The 17,876-nt window shown below is 35.7% G+C and overlaps 1 protein-coding gene across 5 annotated transcripts in view; it reads left to right on the forward strand.

Annotated features, from left to right (window-relative positions):
* Positions 1-17,876, forward strand: part of ZNF280C (zinc finger protein 280C) — a 50,595-nt gene that overhangs the window by 16,508 nt on the left and 16,211 nt on the right. For all 5 annotated transcript variants that reach the window (XM_084870717.1, XM_084870716.1, XM_084870714.1 and 2 more), the window contains 9 exons: positions 498-563; positions 659-792; positions 4,368-4,482; positions 9,503-9,670; positions 9,806-9,909; positions 10,591-10,811; positions 14,406-14,563; positions 15,209-15,309; positions 15,982-16,128. In XM_084870717.1, the coding sequence (XP_084726843.1) occupies positions 498-563; positions 659-792; positions 4,368-4,482; positions 9,503-9,670; positions 9,806-9,909; positions 10,591-10,811; positions 14,406-14,563; positions 15,209-15,309; positions 15,982-16,128 (1,214 nt within the window). The remainder of the gene's footprint in view (positions 1-497; positions 564-658; positions 793-4,367; positions 4,483-9,502; positions 9,671-9,805; positions 9,910-10,590; positions 10,812-14,405; positions 14,564-15,208; positions 15,310-15,981; positions 16,129-17,876) is intronic.

Raw genomic sequence — 17,876 nt, forward strand, 5'->3', positions numbered from 1 at the left:
CCAGTCAGTTTACCCATAATGAAACTTCTAGATTTTTAGGGGTGTGAATGTGGCATGGGGATTAGGGAAGGGCTTGAGTCACAGGAACTTATGCATATATACAACCTTGTTCTATTATTATCTATTAAAGTCAAATAAGTTTTTAAATAAATTTATTTTTCAATTACAGTTTACTTTCAATATTGTTTTGTATTGGTTTTAGGTATACTGTATAGTGGTTAGACAATCATACACTTTACAAATTGTTCCCCCTCATATATCCAGTACCCACATGGCACCATACATATTTACTGCAATGTTATTTAATAGATTTCCTATGCTGTACTTTATATGCCCATGACTCTTTTGTAACTACCAATCTGTACTTTTCAATCCTTTAACTTTTTTCACCCAGTCCTCCAAACCTCCTCCCCTCTGGTAATCACCAATCCGTTCTCTATGTATATGAGTGCATTTTAATTTTGTTTATTTGTTTATAATAACTGTAATTTTTATAGATATTTTGAACAGAGGTAACTCCAGCTCGTCTTCAAAGGCAATAAAGAATGAGGTACTCAGTCAAGGTAGAGTATTATTATGTTAATTTTAAAGTGAAATATTTTGACAAAATTTCTTATAGAGAAAAATATTTAATGTGTTGTGTAATTTTAAAATACAGGTGTTCCTGATGCATTCAAGCCTACAAGTCCACACTACAAAGACCCAATATCAAATCCAGTGGCTGCCTTACCTAGATTTCATCCTCAGCCTAAACCTTCACAAAGCTCTATTATTCAGAACGTGTCTAAATCTGTAAGTGTTTCTGAAACCACACAGTTAGCTCAAGGACACATTGGATATTATAATAACCTAGTTATTCTAACCCAGTTAGAATTATGGACTGTCATAGCTAGTCACCATTTTGGTAGAAGCATAATCACTATGAGAAAATATCCCCATCTTTATGATAGCTCAACCAATACTCAAAGTAATAACTGCAGGAACTAACTATCCAACCTGTTAATAAATCAGGCAGTTACATTTAAACTAGAGGCCCAGTGCACTACATTTGTGCACTGAGGGTGTGTCCCTCAGCCCAGCCTGCACCCTCTTGCAGTCCAGGACCGCTCAGGGGATGTCCGCCTAGCAGGCCTAAGCCAGGGAGTGGGCCTAAGCCAGTAGGTGGACATCCCCCAGGAGGTCCTTAGTGCTGCTGCAGACGTGGGAGAGGCTCTCACCACCGCCACTGCACTCCCCAGCCATGAGCCAGGCTTCTGGCTAAGTGGCACTCCCCCTGTGGGAGCACACTGACCATCAGGGGGCAGCTCCTGCATTGAGCGTCTGCCCCCTGGTGGTCAGTACACGTTCAGCCGTTATGTTGATTTGAATATTAGGGTTTTATTATATAGGATAGGTATAATATTGAAAACAATGCCATCTAAAAAGTATAATTAGTAATGAATATTGCATAATGGTAAAATTTTTAAGATGATTATTTAAACCAGGTATTCTTAATTAGAAGATTGTTCTAAGGTCATTGTTGCTGTTTATTTTGAAAACATACCTCCAGAACTTAGTTTTTAACAGAAATAATAGGTAATGGTAATATTTAGTATTTGTTAGTCTGTTAATATCGATCTCTGTTCTAAATGCTATATAAAAATTAATCTAATTTAATTCTTAATGACTTCTCTAAGATGGAGGCACAATAGTTATCCCCATTTTATAATTGAGAAAACTGAGGCTCAGAAAAGCTAAATAATTCACTGAAGACCATATAGCTAGTAAAAGGTGAGTTTGAGATACCAATCCAGGTTAACCCAGAGTTTATTTTAAAAATTTCACATAAGCATATCTATCCATACACTTAGGTATATACTTTTAAAAATAGAAGCATTCTGCCTTAGCTGGTTTTGCTCAGTGGATAGAGCATTGGCCTGCAGAGTGAAGGTCCCAGGTTCGATTCCAGTCAAGGACACATGCCCAGGTTGTGGGCTCGATCCCCAGTAGGGAACATGCAGAAGGCAGCCCGTCAATGATTCTCTCTCATCATTGATGTCTCACCCTCCTCTTTCCCTTCTCTGAAATCAATAAAAAAAAATTTTTTTTTAAATAGAAGCATTCCCTTAGGGCAACAGTATAGACCTCAGACTATTGAGATTCCTTGAGACTCTTTCAGGGTTCAATGAAGTTAAAATTGTTGTAACAGTATTTGCTGTTTCACTTATCAACATTTGCACTGGTGCTACAAAAGCAATGGAGGGTAAGACTGCTAGTACCTTAAATATGAATCAAGGCAATGGAACCAAACTATAATAGTATCTTTGTATTAGTGACTGTTGTGAACCCAGAGTAGAAATGTTTTTTTTTTTAAGAATGTTTCATTTAAGAATATTCTTGAAGTAATTTTTACTAATTTTATTAATTCTCAACCTTAAAATATACTTCTTTTTAAAAATTATGTGTGATGAAATGGGTAGGGTGCATAAAGTATTTCTGTATGTGCAGTATAAGCACTTGAGAAAAAGCAAGTGTGATTCAACTGCAAGCTGAACTTGCTGTTCATTTTTAAAATATATTTTTATTGATTTTAGAGAGGAAGGGAGAAGGAAAGGTTGAAATGTCAGTGATGAGAGAGAATCTGGATGTCTGCCTCCTGGGGACTGAGCCTGCAACCCAGGCATGTGCCCTGACTGGGAATTGAACCATGACCTTCTGGTTCATAGGTCGATGCTCAACCACTGAACCATGCCAGCTGGGCCCACTTTTTTTTTTTTTTTAATGGAATGCCATTTTTACTTTAAGGAAAGATTACAAAGCACATATATTAATTACTCATTGGTGCATGAAAATACCATAAACTTAGAAGCTTAAAGCAATATACACTTATTTTCTCATGATTTCTGTAAGTCAGGAGTCATGGCATGGCTTAACTGGGTCCTCTGCTTCAAGGGCTCATGAAGCTGCAATCAAGGTATTTGCCAGAGCTGGGTTGTACTGGGAACCTTGCTTAACCATATTTAAGCTTACCTATTTATAAAATGAGAGATAATATTAGGCCTTTATTAGTACTGATAAGACAACTACTTGGTAGAATACATGTTGTGAAAGAGGCAAGTACATTTTAAATAGACAATAATTGGTGGCTCTTACTTCAGTTGGAAAGTTGAATAACCTGAACCTTAGAAGTGACTTGCCCAAGGTTTCATAGTTAAATAAATGGACAAGTTTTCTGAATCCCCAGTAATTCCCAATTAGAGAATTATTTTAACATGTTATTTGTTGAATAATGTGTCCGCTCTTTGAAATGGTGGTACTTAATTGACCAGAGTTATCAACTAAGAAAAGGTTTAAAGTATTAATTTTACTTGGAGGAACTTCTGTTATAGGAACTATTTTGGATCATCTCTAGTGAATATTTTCCATTTCTAAGAACAGATATTTTGAAAAAATCTATCTCGCAGTAATATTGTGCTTGGTTACAATTAAGTCTAAAGTCATTATTGAGTTTATATAAACACACAGTAAGATTCAAATGCAGAAATCTGCCTGCTCTGCCTCAAATTATAGGAATGGAATGGCTTGGGTCACTTCAATATCTGTCTCCATTACTTTAGAAACCTATGTCAATAGAAAACTTAGGAGCAAAGTAAGATTCTTAAAACCTGGTTGTGTCTCAGCTTTAAGCACAAAACACTCAAGATTTTTATATTCCCATTTTAAAGGTAATATATATAGGAGGTAGAAAAGAAACAAGAGAATGCAAGGGTATTTTTGCTATTGTTTCTGCAAATGGTTAGTGTAGTATATAGAATAATAATCAATTAGGATTATATTTTATACACATATCTGTTCTTTTTTCACTGAAATTTATATTGGAAACATTTTTCTTTGTCATTGGATATTTCTCAAAAATATGTTGCATGATAATATGTCATTTAATTTATTTTACCATTCCTCCATTGTTGAACATACAGGTTTTGATTTTTTGCTATAGCAAATAATTTTCCATTAAATATTTTCATTTCCTTAGCATAAATTTGTGGAAGCAGAATATTTGAAATAAGTAGATCAAAGGATATGAACTTTTTAAAGCCCTTAATAGATACTGCCAAAATTTTCTTGCAGAAAAGCTTGCCAAAATATAACCTCTACTTTGCCAATAATGTGATTGTTTTAACTAAATTTTTATTTCAAACTAATTTTCTATTTCTAGAAAAATTATTTTAATAATCCAGAAAGTTCACATATATTCCTTATTCGGTAGATGCTAATTTGACAGAGTAATAATTACCTTTGTGTTTTTTAATCATTTTTTATGGTCGTGGCATACAGTTAAAATTACATTTATAAATGTTTATGAAATAAAATAATTGTAACTTTCACAGTCATTTATAAGGAGTTCATCACAAGTTGAAATGGATGATTCTTCTGATTTACTGTTTGACCTGACCCAGGACACAATACCATCATCCCAAGGCGGATCGAAAGTTTATACAGAAGGTTTGGTTTATAACTTTTTAGAAATATAATAAAGAGAGAACTGATTAATATACATATAGAATGAATGTCTACTTTGAAACTCATACCTTTGGGTTAAGTTTTTCATACATTGTAAGATGGAAGTTAATAGTTTCTGTTGCTTTCTTGGGTGGTTTTATATAAAATTGTATTTAATAATAGAATATTTCATTTATTTTTATAAGTTGACTAACATGTATTCTTTCAGCTCATTCTCACTTGGAACCACCATAGGCTATGAGTCAGGGAAGTCCCTTGGTATCCTAATACTATGGTTATTTATTCTTTTTTTTTTAAATATATTTTATTGATATTTTACAGAGAGGAAGGGAGAGAGAGAGCTAGAAACGTCGATGAGAGAGAATCATCGACCAGCTGCCTCTTGCACACCCCCCACCGGAGATGTGCCCGCAACCAATGTACATGCCCTTGACTGGAATCGAACCCGGGACCTTTCAGTCCGCAGACCGACGCTCTACCACTGAGCCAAACCGGTTTCGGCTATGGTTATTTTTTTAAGTATTAATTATTTGGTAGGTCATTAATAAGAGAAAATTTGTGTAGTTATAGTTGATTTTTTCATAGACTAGTTAGTGTCTTCTAGAAAATAAATCATGTAGAAGTGATAGTTAAATATGATTATAGAGTAATCTTGTAAAATGGCAGTATAAAGAAACTGATTTGCACATAGTACTCAGTAAATACCCATTGAAGGAATAATTAACTATAACCCTATTTACTATTAGGGCAATATTCCAATCCTCATAGCACTACAATTATAGAGTAGGAGTCACTGTCTTTACCCCCTAGAAGCTTAAAGAATTCAAGCTTTTTCTATGAAAAAATACCATTTATATAATAAAAGGGTAATATGCAAATAGACCAAACAGCAGAACTGAACAACCAATCAAAGCGTAATACGCTAATGATATGCTAAGGCTGCTCAACCGCTCGCTATGATGTGCACTGACTACTAGGGGGCAGATGGTCAACTGGTTGATCAGTTGCTATGAGGTTCACTAACCACCAGGGGGCAGATGCTCTGATCAGTAGGTTAGCTTGATGCTGGGGTCTGAAGGATCAGGACTGAGAGAAATGGGCCCGACACACCCTGGAGTCCTCCTGTGGCCCCTCCCCGGCCCTATCGTGCCGGTGGGGTCTCTTAGCCTGGCCTGTGCCCTCTTGCAATCCAGGACCTGTCGGGGGATATCAGAGAGCTGGTTTCAGCCCGATCCTGCAGACCACTTCCCTTAGGTGGGTGCCAGATGTAGGTCTCATGGCTAGCAAGCGCTGCTGGGGCAATGCGAGCTTCTTCCAATCAGGACTGATTGGGCGCAAGCCTGCGGCAGGCACAGTGGGGCCAGGATGAGCGGGAGTGTTAGATAGGAGCTTCAGGCAGTGTTGGACTGCGGGTTTCAGCCTGATCCCTGAAGGCCACCCAGAGGGACTCCACCCGTGCACGAATTCGTGCACCAGGCCTCTAGTGTACTTTATAAAATCAGATTTCAGACAAGTACTTTTTCTCCTCATTTATTTTGGATCTTGGCTATTTTAGTAACTATATAAGTGACACCTAGATACATGACTATCAAGCCAAGTATTTTTTAGAATGGGAAAATATTTTTTTGGTACACATACAGTAGGTCCTTGGGTTACATTGGAGATCTGTTCCTATGGTGCGACATAATGTAATTTTCGTGGTAAGTTGGAACCCACCTACATAAGCACCTACAACACTCACATGGAGCACATACACAGCAGTAATGAAGTGAAACAGTAAAAAAAAAATTAAAAGAAAGATAATAATTCCTGGCCTTTACTTGTGGTAAATAAATAATAAAAAACATAAAGCACATATGTACATATGTCAAAATGACGGAACTTTTAAAAAAAAATAAATAAATGGGAGATGGCAACGTAACCACGAAATGACGTAACTTGAGTCCGATGTAACCCAAGGACTGCCTGTATTACTATAAATTTCTTACTGTTTTGATTTAGTAAATGCATACTAATTTGTTACGTAAACAATTTAAACATGCAAAAATGTCCTGTGTACCTCTCTCCATTTAGTGAAATATATAAAATTTGCCAATATAGAAATTGCTTTGATTATAAGACATTTTCAACTCAACAAAATCCCTTCAAGGCATACTAGTTTATTTAACAATAACGAAGAATTTTATTATGGTATACAATCAAAGAATGGTAATTCTTTTTCAATTAGAAATTTAATTAGGAAGATATAGATTTCAGCAATATTTTTGTGGTCTTTATAATTAACACCTTTACACCTAATTTTCTCATATTACTAAAATAGATGCTTTTGTTTTTCCTCACATAATGCATTCATTCTTCAGACCTGAAATTGGTTGTTTGCAGATATAATTTCAATTCTTGCTCTACTTACCTCAGAGCTTTTTTGAGGCTCAAATGAGAGAAGTGAGAAATACATTAAAGTCTTAAACAGTTGTTAACATGATAATTATGAATGCTTATATATGCTATCTGTTCAGAAAAAAAAGATTACTGGACTTCTGTCTAGGATGATTGTAGAAGGTTCTTGGAGAATTTTGGATTTGAATTTGATTTTGCAGAATGATAGTGAACAAGGCAGAGGCAACAGATATAAATTCTAGTAAGTTAAAGAGTCAGAATTTAAAACTATTGAGCTCAGAGTAATTTTATTTAACTTGGAGATTTAGTCATACTTCAAAAAATTATATATAAAAGTATATTTTTGCTATACAAGTCGTTAGATAATCAGTTGCCTAGTCCAAAACAACAGCACTCATCAGTTGTTCAAATAACCTGATCATCTGAGAAGAATGTTAATGTGATTACAAAAAAGACCAGTCCCAAGTGTTTGCAGTATTGCTATCAGTAATCATGTGCTTAAAAGTGGAAAAAATAATTTCTATGTTATCTCAAAGAACGAAACAGATTTGACAGAGGAACCCATTAATGTAATACTCTTATTTTCCTGGAGTATATCTATGATACTACTACTCCTTTAGTGTACAGTTGGGAACATTAAAATATAATGTAAAGTTTTAGAATTTTTATTACAAAGTACAATTGTGCTATTTTTAAGAAGAACTTTTGCAGAATCTGGTTATAGCCTAAATAGCCCCACCTTTCTTGCAAATTCCCTGAATTGCATGATCTTTTTGCCTTTAAAAGATTGGGTTTTCAAACTCAAAACTTTCTAGCAATGAAATCTCTATTTAACAAAATTTTATTTAACAGTCTAATTTTTTTTTAAAGTTTAAAGGGGACTTCTTTATCTGACATGCCCACTATATTCCCTAAGACAGAGCCATTAGACTAAAGGGAATAAACAGATTATTTAAACTACCTGTCAACTTGTTAAGTGTTAAAAGAACCAACTTGAAGTTTCCATTAGACATCTTAAGTTTTAAGTATCTTAAAGGGTTTCTCTAATTTTTAGAATAGAAATTGTTTTACTTACAAGCACTATGTCTCAGTATTGACACATCTAAAAATAAATTCATATTTGGAACTGAGCTTAGAGTATTCTTTATAGTTTAATTTTTTTCTGGGGATTGTTTTGGACTGACTGTTTTTCATACTACCTGTTTATTCAAAAGCATCTTTAGCATTTTTTGTATTAAAGTTTATTTCATGAGTTTAAATATGTGTACTCCATAATAGCTGCTTGTGCAATTTCTTTAAAAAACAAACAAACCTGTTTTTATTGCCCTGGTCTGTTTGGCTCAGTGGATAAAGCTTCATCCTGAGTGTAGACCAAAGAGTCCTGGGTTTGATTCCATTTGGGGCATGTACCTTGGTTTCAGGCTCCTCCCCAGACGGGGCCCTGGTTTGGGTGTGTGCAGAAGGCAATCAGTCAATGTGAGAGAAACACTTGATGTTTCTTCCACTCTCTAATCAATGGGAAAATATCAAAATATCCTCGGTTGAGAATTCACACACACACACACACACACACACACACACACACACACACACACTAGAGACCCAGTGTATGAAAATTCATGCACTGGAGGGGGATTCCCTCAGCCTAGCCTGCCTTCTCTCACAGTCCAGGAGCCCTCAGGGGCAGGAGGTGACCCGGCAATCAGGGGAAAGTGATGCCCCATCACACCTCTGCTGCTACCACTGCCAGCAAGCCTCAGTCAGCCCTGGTTACCTGAGCCTTGGACAGCCCTGGGCGGCTGGGCAGCCACCATATGAAGCTTGCCTGCACCTCAGGCCAGCTCTGGGTGGCTGGGCAGCCGCCATCCAAGGCTTGCATGCAGCTCTGCCATTGGCTAGGCAGCTGCCATCTGAGGCTTGCCTGCACCTTGGGCCAGCCCTGAGAGGCTGGGGGGCTGAGAGGACTTGGGGGACTCTGGAGGCAAGTGCCCCAGCAGAGCTGAGGGGACTGGGCACTGCAGTCTTGTGGCTGTGGGTGTGGCAGTCAGTTAGCATATTCCCTCCTTATTGGCTGTGGGTGCTGCCATCTTTGAGGGCATGGCAGTCAGCATATTCCCTCCTTATTGGCTGTGGGTGCACCATCTTTGCAACGGCATGAGGGTCAATTAGCATATTCCCTCTTTATTAGATGGGATATGTTTTCATTGATTTCTGAGAGGAATGGAGAGGGAGAGATAGAAACATCAATGATGAGAGAAAATCATTGATTGGCTGCCTCTTGCACACCCCATACTAGGTATCAAGCCCACAACCTGGGCATGTGCCCTGACTGGGAATCAAGACATGACTTCCTGGTTCATAGGTCAATGCTCAATCACTGAGCCACGCCAGCTGGCTGTGCAATTTTTTCTACCTATTATATAAATTTTTATCATTCTTTATTGTCATTTGTATGATATGGTAATTTAATTGTATTACCTTTAATTTAGCTCTGAAGTACTTTTACTTATTTTTAAAGGTAAGACCATTTTATTAGCATTTTTAAGCAATGTTTTGTTCTATACTAAAGCATTTACAAATATTATTTTCACTATTCAAATTATAGCTGTGGGTGAAACTCTACCTATAAGGAAACGTCCTAGTATTATAGCAAACAGAGTTCATCCAAAAAAGCCAAAGACCAGTGACGATGTTTCTGAAATTGATTCATGTGCTACACTATCTTTAGACAGCTCTTCTTCAGTGACATCGTCCTCAGTTATGACATCAAAAGGTAAATATGAATGTGGTATATAAAAAAGAAATTATATATAAATTTTAGAAATTGTGATAAAATTTAAAACTATTATTACTGGCTGTTTAAGGTGTGAAAAAGAAAAAATTGAGTAATAAAAATCCTTTATTTTAGGTACCTCATCAACTGAACATAAAACTGGAAATCCTTTTCAAAGATCTTGTCCAAAGTGCAATGTTCAGTTCAATAATTTGGATGCTTTGAAGTATCACATGAAGGTAAGAACTTTTTCAAAATTTTATTTTTAGAAATATCAAAAAAATCTCTGAAAATATTAAGAATTGATATATGCCGAAACCGGTTTGGCACAGTGAATAGAGCATCGGCCTGTGGACTGAAGGGTCCCGGGTTCGATTCCGGTCAAGGGCATGTACCTGGGCTGCGGGCACATCCCCAGTAGGGAGTGTGCAGGAGGCGGCTGGCCGATGTTTCTCTCTCATCAATGTTTCTGGCTCTCTATTCCTCTCTGTAAAAAATCAATAAAATATATATTTTTTTAAAAAAATGAATTGATATGTGATAAATGCTAATTTCTCCAGACATTTAGGTAAGAAATCTCCTCATTGGAATTTTTATGTAACTTCAGTAAAAATTGATACTCATAATGATTATCTTCCTAGAAGATTTAAAAGTCCTTATCAAGCATCAAAGTTTGAAAATTAAGTTTATATACACTACAGCATATGTATAGTATATTTTAATTTTTAATGAAGATAATATATTAGAATATTTTATTAGGTGCTAATCTTACATGTAATTTTAGAATTCCTCTTTTTACCTTATTTTTTATCCATGGTGACATGTATGGCACATTACTTAATGAAAAATCTTAGTCTTGCATTTTAATTTTTAACACTCAGACATAAACTCATAGTTGCTTATTTTTTCCCCTCTTTCAGCGTTGTTGTCCAGGCATGGTAAATAAGTTTTTGGAGATGATTAAAGTAGAAATTTCAAGTACTGAAAAGAAAACTAAGACTGGTTCAGACAAAGAAAAATTGATCATGTTAGTTAGTGACTTTTACTACGGAAAACATGAAGGAGATGTTGACAATGAAGAAAAGACTTACACAACCTTTAAATGCTTCAGTTGCTCAAAAGTTCTTAAAAATAATATTAGGTATGTAAATATCTATGTTTCTGTTTGAAAATTTGGATGCTACAGATGTAACTATTGTATCTTTATTTTTCTGTGCCATCTTAGGTAAGCAATTTTCACACTTTCTATGAAGAGCAAAGACAGATTATCATGTTGAAAAGCTTTTGTCCTTTCTTGTATTTTAGGAGTTTGACCTTTGGGCCCATTTAATTGTATTTCTTTCAGATAACTTAAGGACAAAATTTCTTTTAACCTATGGCAAAATTACATATATATATATATATATATATATATATATATATATATATATATTTATCCTTGATCTAAGAATTTTCGTGAGGCATTTTTATTTTTTTAACTATTTTTTGAATCTTATATCACAGAAAGAACCATTTCATCCAGTTTGACCTCCTTTGTTCTAATCTTATTTAATGCTCTAATTTTCAATTCATATTTATAATTTTTAGCACATTTACCTTGCAGAGAAAGCGATCTTTTTTTGGTAATCTTTAAAGGACTACCAGTTCTTTGAAACATGTCTGTTTTGATTTTATAATTTAGCACATTTTAAAAGCAGAAATTTAATTATCAGTGGAATTTTGAAGGTTTTTACATATATGCTTTAAATTTTAGGAACTTGTATTTTGCAGTCTTTGAATTATATGTCATATTACATATCTATCATCCTAAGTGAGATAGTGACAAGAACAAAGTAACAAGACATTGACTCCTATTTTTCATTGTTTATACTGTATAGCATGACATTATTTTCCTAACATTTTATTATAAAAATTTTTAAATGTTCAGCAAAGTTGAAAATTTTTACAGAGAAAATATATATGTTTGCCCACCTCATTTCTACTATAACATTTTACTATACCTATATTACTACATATTTATATATTCATCCATAGACCTGACTTTTTTATACATTTCAGAGTAAATTGCAGACATCATTGCACTTCCTTCTGTGAGATGCATATATGTATATGTGTACATGTACTTATATTTTGACACATATGTAAACTTAAAAATATTTACCCTTGATAACCATCACTTGTAACTAATATTCTTAGGTATCCTATAGGTCATTTCTAAATCCAGAATTATATTTTATGGTGAATTTGGGTTTAAAAAGTACACAGAAAAACACTGAAATAAACTGTAATATAAATGTAAACTATGAATACTACATTTAGAGGTAGTACTTTGTAATTTTCAAAGCTCTTTCAAATACTCTTTCATATGATTTTTCATACTTCTGTACCTTCTTTTTATCAAGCCCTAACATGCATCAATTGCTAATGGTCTCAATAGCTTAACAGAAGAGAAATTGTACTTTGAGATCAAACACTGAAACACTGTGACCTCCTTACATCATTTTTACAGTAAAATTTATCAGAAAATAGCATTACTAATTTTGGTAAAATTCATAGAAAGTGGCTCATTGGGTAAGTTCCTTATACTTAAATGTTATGCATATTACATTAGAAGTTCTTTTATTTTTATCAAAAGCTTTTTTTGCTCTTTGAGGTTAGCCATTTAATATTAAACGTGAAACTCTCTTTTGTTTTCATTTCAAAAGACTGGTTACAGATTTGTGGATTATCAAACTGTCTAGAAATTTTAAGCTAACCATATTTTATAACATCTAGGAATTTTGTAGCATTTAGGCAAGACTAGGATTTTTAAAATAGATTTGAATAGAGATGATGTTAAATGAAAGGGGAAAAAGACATTTCAAAATGTACTATAAGCAGCTCTGAAGTGAAGTAGTGTTTTGAAAGTGTGAAAAGATAAATAGTAAAACACCTGTGATGATTGCTATCTAAAAAATACTAATAATTTGTCCTTTAAACTATTAATACTTTGAAGCCTATGTTATATACTTAAGGCCTTCAAAAGATTTCTCTCATGAATCTATAACTACTTTTGGTGGTAAGGTTTTCTTCCTTTAAGTATTTTAAAACTAGAGGCCCGTTGCATGAAGATTCGTGCAATAGGCCTTCCTTCCCCTGGCTGCTGGCACTGGTTTTCCTCTAGCACCCAGGACCCAGGCCTTCGCTCTGGCTGCAGCGGAAAAGTCAAATCTCAAGGCTAGGCTTCTCCGCTCTGGTCACATTGGAGAAGCCAAGCCTCTTCAGTCTTCAGTCGTCTTCAGTTTTCACTCAGGCCAGAGCCTTCAGTCTTGGCTCTGTGCCTGCATATGCAAATGAACCCACCATCTTTGTTGGGCTCATTTGCATACTCACTCCTGATTGGCTGGAGGTATGGTCAATTTGCACATTTCTCTTTTATTAGTGTAGATGTATATAATATTTCATATATGGAAAAGAAGCCTGATGTTTTTCTTTATAAAAATTTTTATCTGAAATAATGAAGTGTTCTAGAAAATTCATGGTATTTCATATTAACTATTAATAGGTTGTTTTAAAACAAAGAGATTACAGTCAAACCTTGTTTCTCAAATGTCTCCCATCTTGAACAATTCGGTTCTTTTTTTTTTTTCTTTATTGATTAGATATTACATATGTGTCCTTTTCCCCACATTGCCCCCCATCCCTCCACTCATGCCCTCACACCCCTGGTGTCTGTGTCCATTGGTTAGGCTTATGTGCATGCATACAAGCCCTTTTCTTGAGCAAGTTGTTAACAGGAAAAAAATGCCTCCATGGACCAAAACTTCAGTTTTTGAACTGACAGCCTTTTCATGTTGATACATCAGCATGACAAAAAGCATCTAGCAGGCAACTAGCAAAGGAGTTGCTGGCAATTAGCACAATTTTAAAATATAAATATAATGTTGCTAAGGGTGTGAAAGTGCTCACAAAACAGTAATCACAGGTAATTGAATAGGTAGAAAAACTTGTTGATTGGATAAGGAAAAAGCAGCTGGTGATAGCATTTCAGAGGCAGTGATATATGAAAAATTCCTTTAAGGCTAGTAGGGGATAGTTCTGTAAATTCAAGAAAAGAAGTGTTTATTTATAAACTAGAGGCCCTGTGCACAAAATTCATACACTTGGGGGGTGGCCTCAGCCCAGCCTGTACCCTCTCACAGTCAAGGAGCCCTCAAGGGATGTCTGACTAATGGCTTAGGCCCACTCCCTATGAGCCTGGCTTCTGGCTGAGCAGTGCTCCCTCTGTGGGAGCACACTGACCACCAGGGGGCAGCTCCTGTGTTGAGCATCTGCCCCCTGGTGGTCAGTGCATGTCATAGCGACCAATTGTTCAGCTATTCATTCAATTTGCATATTAGCCTTTTATCATATTAGATTAAGCGGTGCATTAGGCATTTACTGTATATAAGAAAGGTTTGAAAAAGAGAATCATTTGGGGGTCTGGAATGGATTGATTAAATTTACATTTTTTCTAATGGGAAAAAATTATTCAGTTTTCAAACTGCTTCTTGAACAGCCTTCTGGAACAAATTAAGTTCAAGAAACAAGATTCCACTGTGTTTTACAAATAGATTTATTGAGCCATTTAATCAAAGTGATAACTTGAAGTGTATACTTTTCTAGAGGTTTTTAAGGCTTAGGTTAAGATGACTACTTGTGGAAGTTTTTTTTGTTATAAATCTGAATATTTGCACCTGTTGACAATTATTTATAGGTTTATGAACCACATGAAACACCATTTGGAACTTGAGAAGCAGAACAGTGAGAGCTGGGAAAGCCACACCACCTGCCAGCACTGTTACCGTCAGTATCCTACACCATTCCAGCTGCAGTGTCACATTGAGAGTACACACACACCTCATGAGTTTTCTAGTAAGTAGTTTCACTGTAGTGCTGATTTTGATCATCTAAACTATGAGGAATCCTTAATAACTCTGATAGAAAAATAAGAAATAGACTTTGTAGTTTGAGGGCAAAGTTGAAAAGCAAATTTTAACTTGCAGGAACTTTTCAATAAAATTACTTAAGTTGAGATCCCTCTTACAAATAGGACATATCTCCTGTATTGTGTGTAAGGGGTAAGCTAAAAACCAGAGTCCCTGGTTTGCAAATATGAAATCAATGATCTGATTTATAATCTAATAAGAAAAATAACTGCAATGAAAGTTAAAATAACAGAGTGTGGAGTTAGGCAACTTGGACCCAAATTCCAGTCTGCCTCTTAATACAACTGTGAGATCTCAAGCAAGTTACCTAAACTTTCTGTGCTTCAGGTTCCTCATCTGAAAAATGGGAATAAAAATAACAGTACCTCTCTCAACTATGGAATGGGAATTATTAAGTAAGCTAATACAAGTAAAGTCCTTACTACAGCATTAACAGAGTTAACTATAGAATTATTGGAACCACCATCACTGTTACTATTATTACTTTTTGCTGTTGTTATAGATGTACAGAATGAACCTTTTATTTATATACATCCTTAAAATGATGTAATGTGTGTTTTTCCAATTTCAGCGATTTGTAAAATCTGTGAATTATCATTTGAAACAGAACATACTCTTTTGCAACATATGAAGGACACTCATAAACCCGGTGAAATGCCATATATTTGCCAGGTACACACACATTTTATTGTGTACTTAGGTGGTAGTTTCATTATGTACCATGAAATAGTATTTTATTATTTTTTAAACATTTAAATAAAACAAGTGACTAAACTTGAAGATCTTCTTTAATCGTAGAAACTCCCTTGGCTTAACTTGTGTATGTGTGAGTGGTGGGTTGGATTTGGCCTGTGGGTCATAGTTTGCTGACCCCCGTACTAGAAAAACAAAATAACCTGCTAGAAAAAGACAAACATATGGACCTTGTTACTAAGTAGGGGAAATAAAGACATGCCAGAGAAATAATAAATGCTGTTAGTTATGGGAAACTCAACTAAATACTTTGATTTTCCCATAATTTGAAGTGGTTCCCAATAAGATAGCAAGATAAAGATAGATTGCCTCTATCATATCCTGGATGTTATTTCAAATCCAAAGAAGAGAATACTCTCATTTTATATAGCAGGATAGGACAAGAGGTGTCAGTTTGAATGATACTTTTCTGTTTCAGAGATCATCATTATTATTTTAAGTAATAGAATTCTTGATTGTATAGGCAGCAGAAATTAATTAGAATGTAATGTTCCTCTGAACAAATGACTTATCATTGCTACTTTAATGTAATTGCATATTTAAACATGTTATACATGTTCAAGTTAAGATAAACCTTCTTTATATGTCTAGGTTTGCCAGTTTAGATCATCAACATTTTCTGATGTAGAAACTCATTTTAGAGCATCCCATGAAAACACAAAGAACTTGCTGTGTCCATTTTGCCTCAAAGTTAGTAGAATGGCAACCCCCTACATGAATCATTACATGAAACATCAGGTAAGTTTTAGCAGTTCTTATTTATTTTGTCTTAGTGAAAAGCTACACACACACACTAGAGGCCTGATGCATGAAAATTAATGCACTGGAGGGGGTTTCTCTCAGCTGGTCCTGCCCCCCTCTACAGTCTGGGAGTCCTCAGGGGCAGGAGGCAACCTGGTGATCAGCGAAAGGCGATGCCCCCATCACACCTCTGCTGCTGCCACTGCCAGCAGTGCAAGCCTCAGCCAGCCCTGGTTACCTCAGTTTACCTGGTTACCTCAGGTGGCCCTGGGCAGCTGGGTAGCTGTCATCAGTGGTTTGCCTGCATCTTGGGCCAGCCCTGGGGGGCTGAGGGGACTAGGGGACTCTGGAGGCAGGCATACGGAGCGACCAGACCTGCCTGGGGGTGGGCCCGACCATGGCATGTGCCTGCTGCACCAGAGGGGCTGAGGGGACTGGACGCCATCATCTTGTGGCTATGGACACCACCATCTTTGAGGGCCTGGCAGTCAATCAGCATATTCCCTCCTTATTGGCTGTGGTGCCACCACCTTTGTGAGGTCATGACAGTCAATTAGCATATTCCCTCTTTATTAGATAGTATGTAAAACTTAGATCATTGGTTAAATTTGTTCTACAAGGAAAGCAAAGTTGTTACAAATGACACAATGTACAATTTATGCTAAATTACTGATGAAACTTCCACTTTTTTTTTTACTTTTCTCTTTCCTCATGATGTGGCTCATGAATAGTGAAAATTCTGAAGCATAGGTAGTAATAGGAAGCATAGAGTAGAGAAGAAGAGGGAATATGAGTGGAATATTTAGGTTGGATATTTAGGAGGTCTAAGAGTGTTAAGAATGGGGATGATTTTGAGAAAAGGATAAGTATGAACTGAGGAAGATATAATTGAGGACTCAGTCTTCTCTTTCCTTTTGCTCTTCAAACATTATTTCTAACTCTGGCCCATTTTTTATTATGAGAAGATGTGGTTCTCATCAGTGACCTGGAACAGTTTTTTGTAGCCATCAGTGATAAAGGAAACAGCAATGAGACTTTTTATAGAATGTGAACTATGCCAGAGAATCATATTTAGGTTATAACTTGTTTCCTGGATGACTTGCCAGTTCTTCTATGTAATTTCTCAGATACCAGTATTAGTGCTTTCATCTCTCCTTTGAATTATCATATTATGCTTGCTTGTTCTTTTCCTGACACAATTAGACCATCCTTTATTTGGGCTGCAAACTTTTTAAATTAAATTTGTTATGGTTCCATACAGGTTTCTAGTGTACATTTTTATGATACATGATCTGAATATTGCATTGTGTGGCCACCGTCCACAGTCAAATCGTCTTCCATCACTACGTATTTGTCCCTCTTTGAAGTAAACGTATTCTTTAGTATTTGAAAGAGCAATGGTACCTTTGCCAAAACCAGTAGCAGTGAATTCCCTAAATCTGATTATGTAATCAAGTTCTGTCTCCTCACTGATCAGCTCATTACCTTTTCTTAGTATTGATTGCACTGTGATGGCCAATTTATTCCACACCACTGCTAACATTGCCTTTAGTTCCAGTCATTAGATAATCATGAAATCAACTTGTAGTTGTTAATTAGAAAAAAATCATAAAAGTAGCATATCCAAATACATTTAGGATCACTTATGTCATGACTGGGCTGGTACCAACATGCCTATTTTTTTTTATCTTGATATGCCACCTCATCCTTAAGAACATATGGAAAAATCTTTCTGTTCTAGCCCT

Source organism: Pipistrellus hanaki (assembly GCF_964339955.1).
Source record: "Pipistrellus hanaki genome assembly, chromosome: X".
NCBI classification, from domain to species: Eukaryota; Metazoa; Chordata; class Mammalia; order Chiroptera; family Vespertilionidae; genus Pipistrellus; species Pipistrellus hanaki.